Here is a 17,632-nt window from a genome sequence, read left to right as displayed (position 1 = left end):
ACATTTGCTGCTTTTTCCTGCTTTGGCGTTTGACTGGTATTTTTTTTTTTTTTTTGGTCCAGTCGTGTGGCCTGAACTCTGGGCCTGGGCGCTGTCCCTCAGCTCTTCAGCTCAAGGCTAGCGCTCTACCACTTGAGCCACAGCGCCACTTCCGGCTTTTTTCTTTTTGCTTATGTAGTGCTGAGGAATCGAACCCAGGGCCATGAGCATGCAAGGCAAGCGCTCTACCACTGAGCCACCTTCCCAGCCCTTGACTGGTATTTTTACAGAAAGAAGAAAGATTATGTGTTGTGCTAGTTATCTCATGCCTGTAATCCTAGCTATTCAGGAGGCTGAGATTGGAGGAAAATCTGATTCTCTTATCTCCAATTAACTACCAAAAACTTAGAAGTGGAGCTGTGTCTCAAGTACTAGCTTTGAGCAAAAAATGCTCAGAGATAGCACCCAGTCCCTGAATTCAAGCCCTAGAACTGTCAAGAAGAAAGTCACGTCTGTTGCTTTAGAGATGTGTGCGTGTACGCATGCGTGCACATCAGTATTGGGACTTGAATGTAGGGCCCTCGTGCTCTTGCTTCATTTTTTTTTTTTTGTCGGTCGTGGGGCTTGAACTCTGGGCCTGGGCGCTGTCCCTCAGCTCTTCAGCTCAAGGCGAGCGCTCTACCACTTGAGCTACAGCACCACTTCCGGTTTCCTGGTGGTTTATTGGAGATAGGAGTCTCATGGTCTCTCCTGCCCGGGCTGGCTTTGAACCGCGATCCTCAGATCTCAGCCTCCTGAGTAGCTAGGATTACAGGCGTGAGCCACCAGCGCCCGGCTTCTTGGTTCATTTTCTTGCTCACTGTGGGTGTTCTATTACTGAAGCCACATTGAATCACACCTTTTTTTGTTGGTTGGTTGGATATGGGAATCTTGTAGACTATTCTTTCTTGGCTGGCTTTGAACTGTAATCCTCCAGTTCTCAGACTCCCAAGGAGATATATGTTGCAAAATACCATAGCAAACTAAGATGAACATCTAGATACCCAGTAATGTTGATAGAAATGAGTACTATCAATGAAGCTGAACTACTCTACAATGTTGTAAGTTGCATGCTTCTGTTCTCCTACCTTACCCACAGCTCATCATCCTCAACTGTGCAGGATGTTTTCTTCACATATGTCCTTTTGCATATTGCACTGTTGAGCAATTTTGTGTTTGAGCCAAGCTCTTAGTATGTTGAACAGGTTAGTCTGGAAAACCTGGGCTTAAGTGGGTAGCTAGGACTACAGGAGTGCACTACACCTAGAACTTGCAAGGGGCCTTATATATGACTCAAAACTGTTTTGGCCAGTCATGGGGCTTGAACTCTGGGCCTGGGTGCTGCCCCTCATCTCTTCAGCTCAAGTGCTCTACCACTTGAGCCACAGTGCCACTTCCTGTTTTCTGGTGGTTTATTGGAGATGAGTCTCAGGGACTTTCCTGCCCTGGCTAGCTTTGAAACATGATCCTCAGATCTCAGCCTCCTTAGTACCTGGGATTACAAGCGTGAGCCACTGGCATCCAGCTAACTTTGCTTATCTTTGAGGCTGCACTGGTATACTCAATTGAAACATTTTCACTGCTATAGTTATAAATGCTATGAAACATATTCTACCGGAAAATGGAAGTTTTGTTTATTGTAATGATGACTTTTTTTTTTTTTTGCTGGTTCTGGGGGCTTGAACTCTACCACTTGAGCTGTCACAGCTAGCTTCACTTCCAGTTTTTTCTGTGATTAATTGGAGGTAAGTATCATGGACTTTCCTGTTGGGGTGGTTTTGAAAATCGATTCTCAGATCTCAGCTTCCTGTGTAGCTAGGATTACAGGCATGAGGCACTTGCACTCAGCTCCAGAACCGTTTTAAAAAGTAAACCATGTGTGTGCACTTGCGCTCATGTACCAGTCTTGGCGCTTGAAATTAGGGCTTAGGCCCTATCTCTAAGCTCCCTCCCCACCCCAAGGCTAGCACTCTACCACTTGCACCAGAGCTCCACTGGTTAATTGGAGATTAAAAATTGTACAAACTTTCCTTCCCAGGATGGCTTCAAACTGTGATCCATAGATCTCAGCCTCCTGAGTAGCTAGGATTACAGGCCTCAGCTACTGGTTCCTGGACTCCTGCTTTCTTAAAACTCATCTGCATCCCAGCTTTAAGGATTCCACTCAAGGCTGAAGACATTGGGAAGCCTCCCTCGCCTTCTAGGCCTTTCAACATTGAGCTGATGGTTTCTTTCCAGACCACATGCTTAGGAGAGGGTTGAATTACTATCTTCTCAGGGTCAGGTACTAGAGTGTGAATGCTAAACACAAGGGAAAATGGCTCAGATTAGGCCCCTTTATCTTTCTGCATCCCGCTTTGAGATATGGCCACAGGAAAATCTTTGAGGTAGATATACCTCAATGAATAAGAAAAACCACACAAATCAAGCAGAACAAGCACCATTGGGGTTGTTTTTCTAACTAAACTTTTATTAAATTATTTTTTGTTGTTGAAGGCAGGAACCATCAAAATCTTTAAGTAGATCAGCTTTAAGTGCTGAATGGAGTAAAAAGCACAAGAGACTCACTAGGTGATCTGTGGACAGTCAGACTAGCAGACAGGCAGGCAGATGACAAGAGGAACAGACAAAACAAAAACTGGAGAACTAGTCAAATCTCTTGCTTACTAAAATTCATTAGGGATGGAGATGAACTAAAATATTAGCAGAAGAAACTAAACTTATAAAGGCTCAACCAAATAAAATCCTTGAGTGAACTCAAGGTTATTCAACCTGCTAGTTTGTGCCCCTTGAGCAAGCTGAAGCTTTGTCCTTGGTGACCAGTCATAGCCCCCAAGTTCAGGTAAAGCATTAAAAAAAATTTTTAAGAAGACCATCCCCCAAATTCCTGCTAACCTCTCTAACTGTGAGGAAACTGCCTTTACAAGGAGGAAGTTGAACCAGAGGTGGAGGTTGGTGGGTGAGCTGGAATGGCAGAGATGATTTTTCTGGAGAAGTTCATTTGGATCTTCTCCAGATGTGTAGGATGTGCTTTGCTTATTTAAGTTGAAAAAAACTCCAATGTGAAAAGTGAGTTATGAAGAGTGCTCTTTATTTGAAACCTCCACAACACAGACGCCAATCTTGTCTCGCATTGAATCATTAGCTGTGCACATCAACACATTCCAAGCACAAATTAAGAAATGCAAACAGAACAAAAAAATATATATATATATAATTTTTCCCCTATCCAAAGGTTTCAAGTCTCAATGCAGCAAATCCTTCTGAACACAGAATCTGAGGAGCACACTGTTCAAACAGTTGGGACAAACAGGTCCCTGCAAAGGCTACTGCCTTCTTAACACATGGGGTGGGGACCATGGACGGCATGGAAAGGGGAGAGGTGAGCAAAGGGGATGAGGGAGGAAAGAGAATGAGCAGAAGGGAAACAGGTATGCGCTGGAGAAGATGGGGCAGCTGGGAGACACACATGGTGAGTTGGTGGATTTCATTTATTGGTTTTTGACATTTTCTTTCTGGTTCTTTTTAAACATTCCCCCCCCCTCCCCAGGTCCAACAATGGTAGAAAAACCCCACAGAATAGGGCAGTGCCATTTAGGCCAGCCCAAAGCCTTCAGAGCACTCTTGGATGGCCAGTAGTAGCATGTGGCGGAGCTTCTCAAAGCTCTCATAGGCAGGCAGGTCCAGCTGATTAAAACTAGGAAAAGAAGAAAGATTGATCCATGAGAAGAGATGATAACTAGATCCCTATGTTCTCATGGCACCCATTGGCCCTCCCTTGCTTTGATTTTTCTTGATTTTTTTTCTGTTTTAGTCTTTTGTACTTTTTGTTTTTGGTGCCAGTCCTGGGCCTTTACTTCTGGCTTTTTGGTGGTTAGAGATAAGAGTCTCATGAATTTTCCTTCCTGGGCTGGTTTTGAAATGTGATCCTTAGATCTCAGCCTCCTGAATAGCTAGGATTACAGGTGTGAGCCACTTATCAGCCAGCTCTGCTGTATTTTTGTTTTTTAAATAGTGGCCTCTAGGCATGGGAAACATCCATCTAACCTTGCTGCTCTCAAAACAGCCTGGCTCTAAAAGTATAGAGGCTAAGCTAAGCTCTTCCTCTTCTCAAACATCACCTTCTCCATAGAACCATCAAAAAACACTAGCCAGTACGGAGTACTGAGCCAGATTTGTGTTCCTCATTTTGGGTAGGGGTCTAGAAGCACCAATTCTGCAAGCTCAATATAAACATTGAAAAGGAGAAAACAAATACTTCCCCTTACCATGTGTGAGCAGAAGGTAGGCGATCTGTGGACCTGTCATCTCGATGGATCTGAAACTTTTGAATGCCATTCATGCCTTCTAGGGCAGCAAAGCCTTGCAGGGGTACCTTGGAAGTACCCGTGACAAATTGGAGGAACTTGGCACGGTCAGCTTGGTCGAAAGAACGCAATGCCCTCCAAAACCACTGGATCTGGAGGAATGGACACAAGACGCTGGTGTTAGGAAGACAGCTTGGAAGGAAGAGTGGGAAACATCGTTAGATTCACAATCTATTGGTAAGTGACATTATAGGATGGGCAAAAGCACCAGCAACAGCTGAAACTATGTCTCAGAAGAGTAGCATTAGATCACCTGTAATGTAAACAAGCACTTCATTGGATCAGGAGTATATGGAGAAAGTTGTTACCTGAATAGAGTTGGACTGGTACTTGTGATACTCAGTGTTGGATTTCAGATCATCAATGTCAATGGTGGGCAGTCCTGATATGAGCAACTCTAATTCCTGTTCAGTGAATATGGAAATGAGGCGCTTTGGAATGATCTCATAGAAGCCTTCCAAGAAAGCTGCCAGCTGTTTTCGGATAGCTCCTGGAAAGAGAACCAAACCACATGACTTCTGAATGCACACAACTGCTAGAGGTCAGAGATCCCTAATTTGAATCCTGATGCTACAAGGAGTACATATCTGGCAATTGAAAGTGGATGAAATTATGTATTTTTGGTCAGGTGTTTTGATTTTTTTTTTGGTTTGTGTGTGCTGATCCTGGGGCTTGAACTCAGGGCCTTAGGTGTTGTCCCTGAGCTTCCTTTGCTCAAGGCTAACAATTTACCTCTTGAGCCACAGCTCCATTTCTGGCTTTTTTAGTAGTTTTAGTGGAAATGATACCCAATCTGCTTTGAAGTACGATCTCCACATCTCAGCCTCCTGAACAGCTAGGATTACAGGCATGAGCCACTGGTGCCTGGCTGTTTTAACTCCTTTTATATAAGACTTTGCCATACAAATAAGAGCAAAAGGAAAGAGCAACAGGGTTGGAACTGTGGCTCAGTTGATAGAACACCAGCCAATGAGCAAGAGTCAAGTACGTTAGTCAAGTTCCGGTCTTGGACCAAAAAGAAAAAAACAAAGAAATGAATGAGGTCTCAACTTTTCTCATATTGAACAAGTAGAGGTTGAAAGGGCATTTTTCATACCTGTCATTCTCATCTGGCACACCAAGTGTACATATTCCTTCTTATTCTCCTCTGTTACCAAGATGTTCGCCCCATTGGGTTTGAGGTCACGAACTTCACAGACTCCAAACTCTTGGACCTAGAAGATCCCAAATACCAAAAATAAGGAATAAGGGAAATTATTTTTTGGCTTAGAATACATAAAGAAGATGGAGAGGCAGCTGTCAACAATAAATAGAGCTGGCACAAGTGGCTCATTCCTGTAATCTTGGCTACTCAGGAAACCGAGATCTAGGGATTGAGGTTCAAAGACAGCCTGGGCAGAAAAGTCAGTGAGACACTTTATCTCCAAATAACCACCAAAAATCCAGAAGCAAAACTGTGACTCAAGTGACAGAGTGCCAGCCTTGAGTAGAAAAAGTTAAGGGATAGCACCCAAACCTTGAATTCAAGCTCCAGGACAAGTGCGCGCGCGTGCGCGCACGCACGCACACACATGACCAGGCACTGTTTTTTTTTTTTTTCTTTTCCCTTTTGGGCAAGTACTGGGGGATGGGGAGAGACTCTAACTTAGGGCCTGGGCACTGTCTGAGGTTTTCCACTCAAGGCTAACTCTTTACCACTTGAGCTACGGCTTCACTTTCAGTTTTTTGGTGATCAGTTGGTTCATGGATTTTCTTGTCTGGGCTGGCTCTGAACCACAATCCTCAGATCTCAGGCTCCTGAATAGCTAAAATTACAGGCAAGTACAAATACAATCTTTATGGAAAGATAATTTGAGGGAAGAAGAGTAGTCGTAATATTTTCTCCTTAATAGTCCTATAATGTTTCAACAATGAAGACCTATGCAACTAGTGCATTTTAACTAGTTTAGCTAATAGCCTGAATTATTTTTAGCAATTGTATGTGATTATCTTTCGCATCCATTGGTCTGATTAGAGTACAAGGAATGGGGCTTGAAGAAGTCAAAGTGCTTCCTTAGAATTAAGATTATCCAGTGTCTGTTTCAAGGACCCTTAAAATGACCTACCTCAGTACTGAAGGTGAGGTCATAGCCGAGTGTGGAGACATCATTTTCTAGCAGGTAAACCAGGCCCTGGTAGAAATGGTAATCTTCACTTTCCATATCTGTATATCTAGGAAAACATAATTACACAGGATCATTGGTGGAAGGATTGGTAGTATAGGGATGGGAGATAAGAAAGGATTGGAAGCCGGGCGCTGGTGGATCACGCCTGTAATCCTAGCTACTCAGGAGGCTGAGATCTGAGGATCGCAGTTCAAAGCCAGCCCGGGCAGGAGAGACCGTGAGACTCCTATCTCCAATAAACTACCAGAAAACCGGAAGTAGCGCTGTAGCTCAAGTGGTAGAGCGCTCGCCTTGAGCTGAAGAGCTGAGGGACAGCGCCCAGGCCCAGAGTTCAAGCCCCACGGCTGACCGAAAAAAAAAAAAAAAAAGAAAGGATTGGACTCCACAAGCTCAGGACTATGCCACATTTTTCTTACCTGACAGATTTGCCCAAGATGTGTTTGTAGAAGGACCGAGTGAAGTAGCACTCTAGGAGGCGGTTGTCATATACAGCTTTGGCCACTATGCGCCCGACAAATTTGAAGTAGCTGAGGTGATTGGGGTTGCAGTGGGAAGATGGGTTGATGGTGTAGGTGACTCGATCACCAGGTGAGGTACGGAACAAGGCATACATAGGGTTAAACATCTCTCGTGAGATGATCATATACCACTCTCGCAGGAGGCCTCCAGCATCCTGACCTTCTTCTCCTTCAAACACTATATACCTGTATTAAAACAGCAGAAACGAGGACTATACAGGAAGCCCAGGACAAATCTAACCATTTGTGTAGCATCATATGAGCCAGGGAAAGTGCAAAGCAGACTTTGGGGAGTGTGGTATCAGATGTGAAGAAGTGAACACAGTGCCAGAGAGCATTGGGAGGATATTCTGACCTCTTGTGTGATCACATGGATGATGAGCTCAGACTACAAAGACCAAGGTGAAGTCTTTGTATGACCCTGAGAAGTCTCGTCATCAGTTCCGGAGACACACATTATTACAAACTGCCAGTCTCTTCTAGGTGGTTTCAAAATAATCATTTAGCAGTTTTCCATTGGGTAGGGGTACTCATGTATATACATAGAATCTTTCCCAATCTAGCCTACCATTTGTTTAGCGGGCTTCTGATTCTGAGTTTAACAACAAGAACACTTATCATGAAGCCTTCAGGGGTATCCTTATAAACACCAGAGACTCTTCTTGGCTGCCTAGCATTTGATTAGCTCAGTCAGAGCTGGCCAGTAAGACAGGCCCAGAAGTTAGAAGACAAATCAGTGAGATTATTGAAGCCAGACAGCTACTGGGGAGTACAGCAGCTGCCAAAATGTTCTAAATTTGAGGTCAGAGCAAGCCACTACTACTTTTTTTTTTTTTGGGTCCGGTCGTAGGGCCTGAATTCTGGGCCTGGGCGCTGTCCCTCAGCTCTTCAGCTCAAGGCTAGCCACAACTACTATACAGAAAGAGGTCCCCTGCCCTAGCCAGACTCGTCGGTTCTCTTACAATCGATTCTTCATTTCTTCAGGGGATTTGCGATGCAGCTCCCGATAGGAGTCTTCGAACACATGGTCTCGGCGGACATGCACAGCCATGTCTTCTTTACGGAGCCCTTCATCCAAACGCTCTAGCTCTTGGCGGAAATACCTTGGGAGATAGGAAAGTAGGATTGGGAAATGGCAGAGCAAGCTTCTGTGCATCTCATAAGACCCACAGTGACACTTCTATCTTCTAAACACTTTGGTCTCTACTTCTGACCAACTGAAAAGTTTTTTTTTTTCTTTTCTTTTTTTTTTTTCCTTTGGTTTGCCATTCCGGGGACCTGAACTACCCCATAGCTGCTCCTTTTTTTTTTTTGGGGGGGGGGGGGGGAGGCGCTCAAGACTAGTGCCCTACCATTTGAGCCACAACTCCACTTCCTGCATTTTTTAAAGTAGTTAATTGGAGGTAAGAATCTCACACTTTGCTGCCCACATTGGCTTTAAGCTGTGATTGGATCCTCAGATCTCAGCCTTCTGAGTAGCTAAGATTACAGGCATGAGTCGCCAGCCAGTGCCTGACTTTTTCTATCTTTGAGTAATACCCCCAACATATTGTGGTATGAGATTTCTTCAACGAGCAGGTAATAAGTGTGTGTATGTGTACAGGCAATAGAAATTATTTCAGGAATGGTGTGGAAGTGCTTCTGAGCCCAGCTATGAATGCACCACAGCCTCACAACACCAAAGGATGGAATGGGACTTCAGAAAACCATATGGTTAAAAAAAACATATGGGCCGGGCTCTGGTGGCTCACGCCTGTAATCCTAGCTCCTCAGGAGGCTGAGATCTGAGGATCGCGGTTCAAAGCCAGCCCGGGCAGGAGAGACCGTGAGACTCCTATCTCTAATAAACCACCAGAAAACCGGAAGTGGCGCTGTGGCTCAAGTGGTAGAGCGCTCGCCTTGAGCTGAAGAGCTGAGGGACAGCGCCCAGGCCCAGAGTTCAAGCCCCACGACCGACAAAAAAAAAAAAAAAAACATATGGCTCTCATTTAGCTAATGAAGAATGAAGAGGATGTGCGTGTGCACGCAATGACTTGTTAGTAGAACAGGTAAGACACTTCTTTCTTTCTCCACCAAACACCATTCCACACACTGCTACCAAGCAAAAGTTTTGGTCCTAGAAACAACTATGGATATCATGTGGGGAGCTCCCATATCCCTCCATTCAGGCACATACTTGCGTTTGACATCAAAGTCAAGGACACGAATGTAATCTACTAAGACAGCAAAAGGCCCATCAGCAAGGTGGGTGGTAGACTGCCGTAGAATCTGGTTTAACACAGTGCGGTGAGTCTCTGAGGGGAAAAAACAGGACAGAAAAAATCAGAAGCACATCACAGAAGCAAACCACCTAGAAACTTTTCTGTTCTTCCTTTCCAGGGTACTTTGTAAGAACCAGGCAAAGTTAAGGTCAGCTCTGAAGTGTGCATGCAAATGAACAGGGGCATTTCTACCATGCCTGGCTTCCCATGGCCTCAGGATAAAGCAAAAACCACTTATGGTGGCACACAAGGCCCTGGGCTATGTGCTTCATTAGGCTCACTATGCATGCCACATGCGCACGCATGCTCGCTCGCCCACCCTTCCTCCCTCTCTCTCTCTATCTTTCACTGTGCTGGATCAGCTGGACCACCTAAGGTTAAAACATGAAGTAACCCTGAATCTAGGAGACTGAGAGGTCCCTGTACCTGCAAAACGAAGGAACTTCTGTGTGTCGGGGGGCAGGCTTGAGGAGATGTGCATAGACGAGGGCTCCCGGGAGAAGAATGGGTCAAGGGAGGAGGGAGTGGCTGGGGTTAAGGGGGCAGGGGAGAGCGGAGGAGGCTCGTCCTTGATGTGTGCCAGCTGGCTCTCACGGGTGTCTCGGACAGGAGGCTTGCTCTCCCGCTCTGTGGCATGGACCAGAAAGAAGGCCTCAACAGCAGGCTGTAGCACTGAGGGGTGAGGGAGAAAGCATTATCAAGAAAGTGTCACTTTACTTGATACACTTGAACATACAAACCCCTCTGCCCCTCTAAACCAATCATAAAAATACGATATGGAAGAAATAATGTAGGAATTCAAACCCAATGGTAGATAAAAAGCCCTGGAAGAAGTCAGCACTCCCTCAAAGCCAGAGAAAAACAGGATGGACTGTCACATACAAAGATCTGGTGAGCAAAATACTCCAGTTACTAAGAGAGGAAGCAACCTTTTTCTTGATACTAAGGTCAGAGAGTTGAACACTGCTATAGATAAGAAGGAGAAAGAACAAACGTGGAAGAAAAAAAATTGGCAGGATGGGCTGTGTTGTGGAGCAGAACAATAGAGCTTGGGGCTAGCAACAAACAACTCACCTAGCACCGCATGCTGATCGTGGGATTCTTCCAGTTCCTTTAAGCATTCCCCCAGCATGTCCCATAGCTCATCTAGGCTCAGCTGCTCACTGAGCAAGGGTAACTCAGGGGGTCTTTCCTCTTTCTCTTTTTCTCCCTGCGATGGTCCATCTGAGGCTATTGGGCACACAGAAGACAGAGTTAGAAAGCCTTCAAGGTTTCTTTCCCAAGAGTTTTTCCCCAGACCAACTGGACAGGCAACTGCACAGATATATCTGCTGGGCCCATTGGCCACTGAGTATTGCTAACTAAGCAAATATCTAGGGGTAAGTTCTAGTCCTGTACTGTAACAAATTTGGATGCCATTTAGTAACAAACTTGGTTCCTCAGTGACACGAACTAGCCATGTTTTAAGTGCCCAGTGGTCACTCAAGTCTATGGTAATCCAATCAAGTCATTGCCTCATTAACTCACAGGAAATCTGTGGGTTAAGTTACCTAAGCACAATCCAACTTTGGTTAAACACATTGCAGTTCAGAGTATGTTTTATAGGACATTATCCTCATTAAATTCTGACAGCTGCCTTTGGAAGCAGTTGCTTCCTCTCTACATTTTCAAGAACCAGGAACAGACTGGGAGCAGGTGGCCCATGTCGGTAATCCTAACAAAGACTGAGGATCATGATTTAAAGCAATTGCAAGCAGGAAAGTCCCCACAATACTCTTATCTCCAATTAACCACCAGAAAACTGAAGTGGAGGTCTGGCTGAAAGTTGTAGAGTGCTAACCTTGAGCAAAAAAGCTCAGGAATAGTGCCCAGGCTCTGAGTTCAAACCCCTGAACTGACCATTAAAAAAAAAAAAGATGACGAAGGGAGATCATGGGAGATGGGAGTATCTAGCTCCATAAAGTTCAGATGAATAGTGATTCAATATAATATTTAAAAATTGAATATCTGCTGGGTGCCAGTGGCTCAATGCCTGTAATCCTAGCTACTCAGAAGGCTGAGATCTAAGGATAGAGGTTCAAAGCCAGCCCAGGCAGGAAAGACCGTCGAGACTCTTATCTCCAATAAACCACTAGAAAACTGGAAGTGGCACTGTGGCTCAAGTGGTAGAGCACTCGCTTTTAGCTGAAGAGCTCAGGGACAGTGCCCAGGCCCAGAGTTTAAGCCCCATGACTGACCAAAAAAAAAAAAAAGAAAATATCCTATGATGGGTTGGGAAGGTGGCTTTGTGGTAGAGCGATTGCCTTGCATGCCTGAGGCCCTGGGTTCGATTCCTCAGCACCACATAAGCAAAAAGAAAAAAGCCGGAAGTTGCACTGTGGCCCAAGTGGCAGAGCGCTAGCCTTGAGCTGAAGAGCTGAGGGACAGCGCCCAGGCCCAGAGTTCAGGCCCACTACTGGACCAAAAAAAAAAAAAGAAAGAAAATATCCTATGAGAATAGTATCCCACAGGAATGTGCCAAGGGGTACCCAAAAGCATTCTGTGCACAACCAACCTTGAGAAATGCCACTAACAATAGCATTTCACCACATGCCAGGTACTTCACTAATCACTACTTATTAAATCCTAACAACTGAATATTCCCAATTAAAAAAATTATTGTTATTATAAAGGTGATGTACAGAAAAGTTAGTTACATAAATCAGGTAAAGAATACATCCGGGCTTTTATATACATGTTTTCTTTGTATTGTTTTTATGGGACAAGGTCTTGTTATGTAGCCCTAGCTGTTCTGAACTCCTTATCTTTCTAATCTCTCAGGATTATAAGCACATTCCATCACCTAGTTTCAACGTGTTTTGGTATTAGTTCACATTTACAGAAACTGGTGTTTACAGTAACAATCTGGAAAACACTGAGCTTATTTAATTTGGGGGCAAGTGATCCAGTAGACATTCTCTAAGACTGGTTCTCCCTATTGCTGGGCTAGAAATAAGTAGTACTGACCAATGGACTGATTATCTTGAGCACCGGGAGATGGCTGATCCACATCCATGGGTGACTCCTCTCTCCGGACAGATGCATCAGACTGGCTAGACTCCGACTGGATAAAAGGGAGATAAGGTCACATACAGACTGCAACTTTGCTTTCCTTAGAACAGGTTAGAGATTAACCCTTTTCGCATATTGAGCTTAGATAGCTCCTCTCTGGTTAGCAAATGCTGTGGCACTTTAGGTCATAAGGATGGCTTTCCTCACCTCCTGTCCACTCTAGAGCCTGCATGTATTCCAAAGAGCTCCCTGTATTTTGTGCATTCCAATCCAGCCCTAGGTCCAGTCAGAAACATGCCTTCAGGAAACTGACTTCAAACCATCCAGGACAAGTATTTGTGTGTGTAAACTCAAATAGCCAGAGGGTAAGTTTGCTTCCCCTGCCACTTGTTCAGAAAGAGAAAATAGTGAAATCTCTCCTGAGTGACTTAAAGAATCAACATCTATCTCAGCAGGTGATAGACACTGGGTAAAAAATACTCCAGAACAACAGTCTTTAATTTCCCTTTCTACCCTCCTGGAATGACTGACCTAGGACCTAGGTAGGCTATGCCTGGCATGTCCAACATTAGCCATAACATATACAGCAGTAATTCCACACAAAGAAGACAATGAAAATGCCACAGCATACATATTATGCCTGGCTTTTATTGCAGTCACTCTATGCAGGGACCCTAACACTAAGCTGGCTCCTTAAGTAGCTGAAAGCATCCTAAAGTGCCTGAATGCCTGGGTACCAAGGGATTATGGAGAACAGAGGCAGAAGCCAGGGTGGGAGGAGCAAGCCAGGCAGATGTGGCTGCATGGTATATATACCAAGTTTGGGAGACTTTCAAGGATAGCACTCCTGAGATGTCTCTGATGTATCTGTATTGTTCCATGATACTGAAAGAAATCTTCACCCCACATCCCTTCAGAACCCAGACACTTAGCATTAAGCAGTCTGCAAAAGCACCACTATTGACTGGATAGCTGAGAATGGGATGATAGCAAAGCTTGAAACCAAACCGAACTTCAAACCAAGAAACCAATCAACAAATAGTAAGAAAAACGCCAACAGAAGAAAGTAACCTTGTTGTCCAGAAGCATTCATATAGCAAACTTAATGCAAAAGCACACAAGGTAAGGCCAATGAAACCCCACTGATGAAATGGTGCGGGAGGGAGAGACAAATGAATGAGGGGCCACAGGCATCATGCTAACCGTTGCTGCTTGTTGCTGTCTCCGCGCCCTTTGACCCTCACGTACCATTTGTATAATGGCATCAGCTTCAGCCTCCAGCTGCCGAACAGCTGCCTGGATGCTGCTAGCTGAGCCTAAACCGGAGGAACCTGGGAGAAAGAACAAAGGGAAGCAAGATATGAAACGTAGAAAGAAGGAATGCCCAACCCTCTCATCTCCAGGGCTGCCACAGGGCATCTTGCTGAGCTCTTTGAGCTTTAGTTCAAGCAGCTTCAGAGTATACTCACTTATCACCAGGCACTAAAACCTATCATTACAAATGAGGGGAAAGGGGGGAGGTGAGACAAGGCGCTAGGCAAGGTGGTGACATGTGAGAAAGTACTATGGGATAGAAGGAAAGAGGTAGGAAAGATGATTTGGTAAGCCAATGGCTGAGGTCACCTGGCTACCATGTTTTAGTTACAAGTGACTGAAGAAGAAGAAATAAAGTGCACATCCAGTGAGTTAAATCTTATTCAACAAAAGGTTGGCTCCCAATTCCTTGCCAGATCTCTCTGCCCACCCCACACCTTAATTCCCACCTGCCCTATTTTCAATCACTTAGGCGGGTAGCTTGAATGAGATATACAACGAAGTCATCAACATTTTGATCATTCCCTTTGGAAAGTCAAACAGAGCATTGAGTCTAGTCCCTAATGGGACTCATAGTTCCTCCACCACCAACCCTGCCCCTCAACTGGACACTCTAGTTCCATACCTAGCCTGCCTGTCTGCTTGGCTTTCTTGTTAGCTCGGCGTGTGTCGTCCCGCAGCTGGATGATGACCTGCAGTACCCTCAAGAAGAACTTCTGGGTGGATGTCTTGGATGTCAACATGGACATAGAAGGCAGCTGGAGCTCCCGGCCACCCAAGGGTCGCTTCTGAGATGCCACAATTACCACATTCTCAGCCATGTCAAACCTGGATAGTGTAGAGGTGGCTTGCGTATATTGACGGCATCAAAGTATAAACACTCAGAGCAAGGATCAGAGAAATAAAGGACTTCAGAAGTGGGGAGTTTGAGAAAAAAAATCAGGTCACATGCACGTAGGACAGATAAGAAAATCACCCGGAAAAAGAAAATCAAAGAGGAATTTGGCAAGAGCCATCTTTTACAATTGTCCCAGCTTCCAGCCCATAGTAGAGAGGATAGCAACTACGCACCTGCTCTGCATTTTCCCTTTCAGCTTGGTGGTCTGTGGCTGCTCCTCAGGCAGACCATCAGGAGAAAGGGTTTCACATTGGGATCGCCGCTGCTGTTCCAAGTTGTATTCTCGCAGCTCAGCCAGTAGAGTACCTGATAGGCAGAAGTGTAAAGATCAGAGTGTTGTCCTAGTGCAGCAGTTGAAAGCCAAATCGTCCCAGGTTATCTCTTTGAAGAGGACCTAGACCAAACAGGAATTTTGCTTACTCCAGCTTATTGTATGTGTTCATAAATCAATTGGTGACTACAGTTTACCTCACCTTAGGAATACGTTTAGTCTACACAAAATACCGTTTGGTGCACAAAAATAATTTCTTTTGGAACTAGACAAGCCATGGTCTAAATTCCTCTCCCTCTCCTCCACCATCTCTTTGGAGTTGTCCTGAGATTTGAACTCAGGGCCTAGATAATGTTTCTCAGCTTTTGTGCTCAAGGCTAGTATTCTATGCTTGAGCCACAGCTCTACTTGAGTCTCATAGACTTTCCTGCCAGGGCTGGATATGAATTGTGTGTGATCCTTAGATCTCAGCCTCTTAAGTAACTTGGGTTACAGATATGAACCACTAGCACCTAGCACCTGTACATTTTTTACCTGAGGTTTTGTGGTGAATCCAGTTACATTTCTCAATTCCATTTCTAGTTTGCTTATGCACCTTGTTGATGGAAATATATGTTTTAACCTGTTAAGAATGCTATGAGAGCTATGAGATAATTATATACTATTGGTGCTTGGACAGTTTCCATCTCATGGGTATTGTAGTAGCTAAGACAGATTAGAGATAATCTGGAGGAAGAACCTTTAAATTCTGACATGGCAAAAAAATACTAAGTTATATAGGCCAACCAATTCTTCATCTCCATTTTAGGAATATTTGTGTTAAGTTCAGTAGAATTAAGCAACGAATAAAGATCTAGGGAGACTAATGATAAAGATAGGGGTGGTAGACAGCAATGAAATTCCCACAATTGAAAGAAAATGGGCACTGTATTCTTGGTCCAAATTAATTTGGTAATCTTTCATTTTAACTTTCTTCTTGGCCAAATAGGAAGGGAAGTAGACAGTCTGTTAGACTTTTTTAAGACTTCTTCTTTTTTTTTTTTTTGGTTGTGGGGCTTAAACTCTGGGCCTGGGCGCTGTCCCTCAGCTCTTCAGCTCAAGGCGAGCGCTCTACCAATTGAGCCACAGTGCCACTTCCAGTTTTCTAGTGTTTTTATTGGACGTAAGACTCTTATGGACTTTCCTGCCCTGGCTGGCTTTGAACCTGATCCTCAGATCTCAGCCTCCTCAGTAGCTAGGATTACAGGCGTGAGCCACCAGTGCCGGGCTTGTGTTAGATTTCTTTTTTTGTCAATTGATCTCTGGACCTGGGTGCTGTCCCTCAGCTTTTCAGCTCAAGGCTCTACCACCTGAGCCACAGTGCCACTCCTGGCTTTTTCTGCTCATGTGGAGCTGAGGAATGGAATCCAGGGCCTCATGCATGCAAGGCAAGCACTCTACCACTGAGCCACCTTCCCAGCCTGTGTTAGAATTTTTGCATCCTCAATACTACTCAAAACCAAGAACATTATTCTGACTCTAAATCCTGAGCTTAGATTCACAGCAGGCATGTCTTTGAGGTAGTAGTGTAGCTGCCTCTGCAACTCATCATGGGGCTCTATAGGTAGGTAGGAGGAAGCCTTGAGGCTTCCATGCACTCCCCTGGGAATGCCACCTGTATGTCAGGTATTGGGGAACATGGTGGAATCTAATTTAGCTTGCAGGTTGGCTTAGGAAACCCTTTAAGACAGTGTCTTACTCTTTTTATTACCTATCTGTTTACAAAGGGTATAACCCAGATGGCGGGCTCCATTCAGTAGCAGCTTGAGAACTGTGTCCCGGGTCCCAGGGTCCCCCCGAGAGAGCTGTAGTAACACATTGGCTGCATCCTCTAGGCCTTCTTCTGAACAAGAGTGGGATGTCAACACCTAGAAAAAATAGACAAGGGGTATAAGCTTTACACATGGTAGGTGTGGTTTTAGTTGTCAACTTGGGCAGGGAAGAAGCACTTAGACTCACCTCCACAGAGAGCTGTAGCTGATTTTCAGTGAGGCCGGAGGAAACCATTTTAAAGTCCATACCACCACTGCCTCCCTCACCCATCTTTGCTGGAGACTTGCTGCCTTTAGTAGTAGAAGCTTTGAGGAAACAGACAGAACACTGTAAGTCTGTGACTGTTACAAGGCAGAGACTTAACTGTCCAGAGCTTCCAAATGGATAAGTAGCAAAAATGAAAATGTACCAACCACATTTAAATCTTTCAACTTGGGTAATAGGCTCCTGGAGGACTGGGAATGTGGCTTAGTAGTAGAGTGCTTGCCTAGCATGCATGAAGCCCTGGGTTTGATTCTTCAGTACCACATAAACAGAAAAGGCCGAAAGTGGTGCAGTGGCTCAGGCGGTAGAGCACTAGCCTTGAGCAAAAAGCAGCTCAGGGACAGTGCCCAGGCCCTGAGTTCAAGCTCCAGGACTGGCGTCAGCCACTCAGGTGTGAGCCACTGGTGCCTGGCCCAGAGCTCTTTTTTTTAAGGTGAGAAAGGAACCTAAGCCTTTCTTCTAACTGCTGCCTTGTTATCATAGTCCTTCAAATCTACTTGTGCAGACACATCCCAAGTCATGTGCTACAGGGCTAATTCCTTTCGTTTCACACTAGTCTGGTCACCAACTATGTCATCTAAGAACTGGCAGCAAAAGGCTGGGAAATCTCTGCAAATTAGACCTTTCTCTTTTCCTTATAACACCTAGTCGAAAGAAGGTATATTCTAGGAATATACTCTTCATAGGAGTATT

General features: G+C 44.8%; 1 protein-coding gene across 9 annotated transcripts in view; it reads right to left on the bottom strand.

Moving 5' to 3' along the window:
- Positions 1-3,092: 3,092 nt before the first annotated feature.
- Positions 3,093-17,632, bottom strand: part of Huwe1 (HECT, UBA and WWE domain containing E3 ubiquitin protein ligase 1) — a 169,090-nt gene continuing 154,550 nt past the window's right edge. For 8 of the 9 annotated variants that reach the window (XM_042684866.1, XM_042684873.1, XM_042684865.1 and 5 more), the window contains 16 exons: positions 16,862-16,980; positions 16,614-16,770; positions 14,766-14,898; positions 14,320-14,522; positions 13,584-13,711; positions 12,336-12,432; positions 10,404-10,559; positions 9,756-10,001; positions 9,245-9,362; positions 8,031-8,171; positions 6,967-7,254; positions 6,491-6,596; positions 5,482-5,599; positions 4,694-4,875; positions 4,287-4,477; positions 3,093-3,715 (listed from right to left, as the gene is read on the bottom strand). In XM_042684866.1, the coding sequence (XP_042540800.1) occupies positions 3,613-3,715; positions 4,287-4,477; positions 4,694-4,875; positions 5,482-5,599; positions 6,491-6,596; positions 6,967-7,254; positions 8,031-8,171; positions 9,245-9,362; positions 9,756-10,001; positions 10,404-10,559; positions 12,336-12,432; positions 13,584-13,711; positions 14,320-14,522; positions 14,766-14,898; positions 16,614-16,770; positions 16,862-16,980 (2,486 nt within the window). In that variant the 3' untranslated portion in view covers positions 3,093-3,612. The remainder of the gene's footprint in view (positions 3,716-4,286; positions 4,478-4,693; positions 4,876-5,481; positions 5,600-6,490; positions 6,597-6,966; positions 7,255-8,030; positions 8,172-9,244; positions 9,363-9,755; positions 10,002-10,403; positions 10,560-12,335; positions 12,433-13,583; positions 13,712-14,319; positions 14,523-14,765; positions 14,899-16,613; positions 16,771-16,861; positions 16,981-17,632) is intronic. The other variant, XM_042684871.1, reaches the window with a different exon arrangement.

The sequence above is a fragment of the Dipodomys spectabilis genome, unplaced genomic scaffold (assembly GCF_019054845.1).
Source record: "Dipodomys spectabilis isolate Male_0828 unplaced genomic scaffold, ASM1905484v1 ptg000091l, whole genome shotgun sequence".
NCBI classification, from domain to species: domain Eukaryota; kingdom Metazoa; phylum Chordata; class Mammalia; order Rodentia; family Heteromyidae; genus Dipodomys; species Dipodomys spectabilis.
This window is presented reverse-complemented; position numbering and strand designations above follow the sequence as displayed.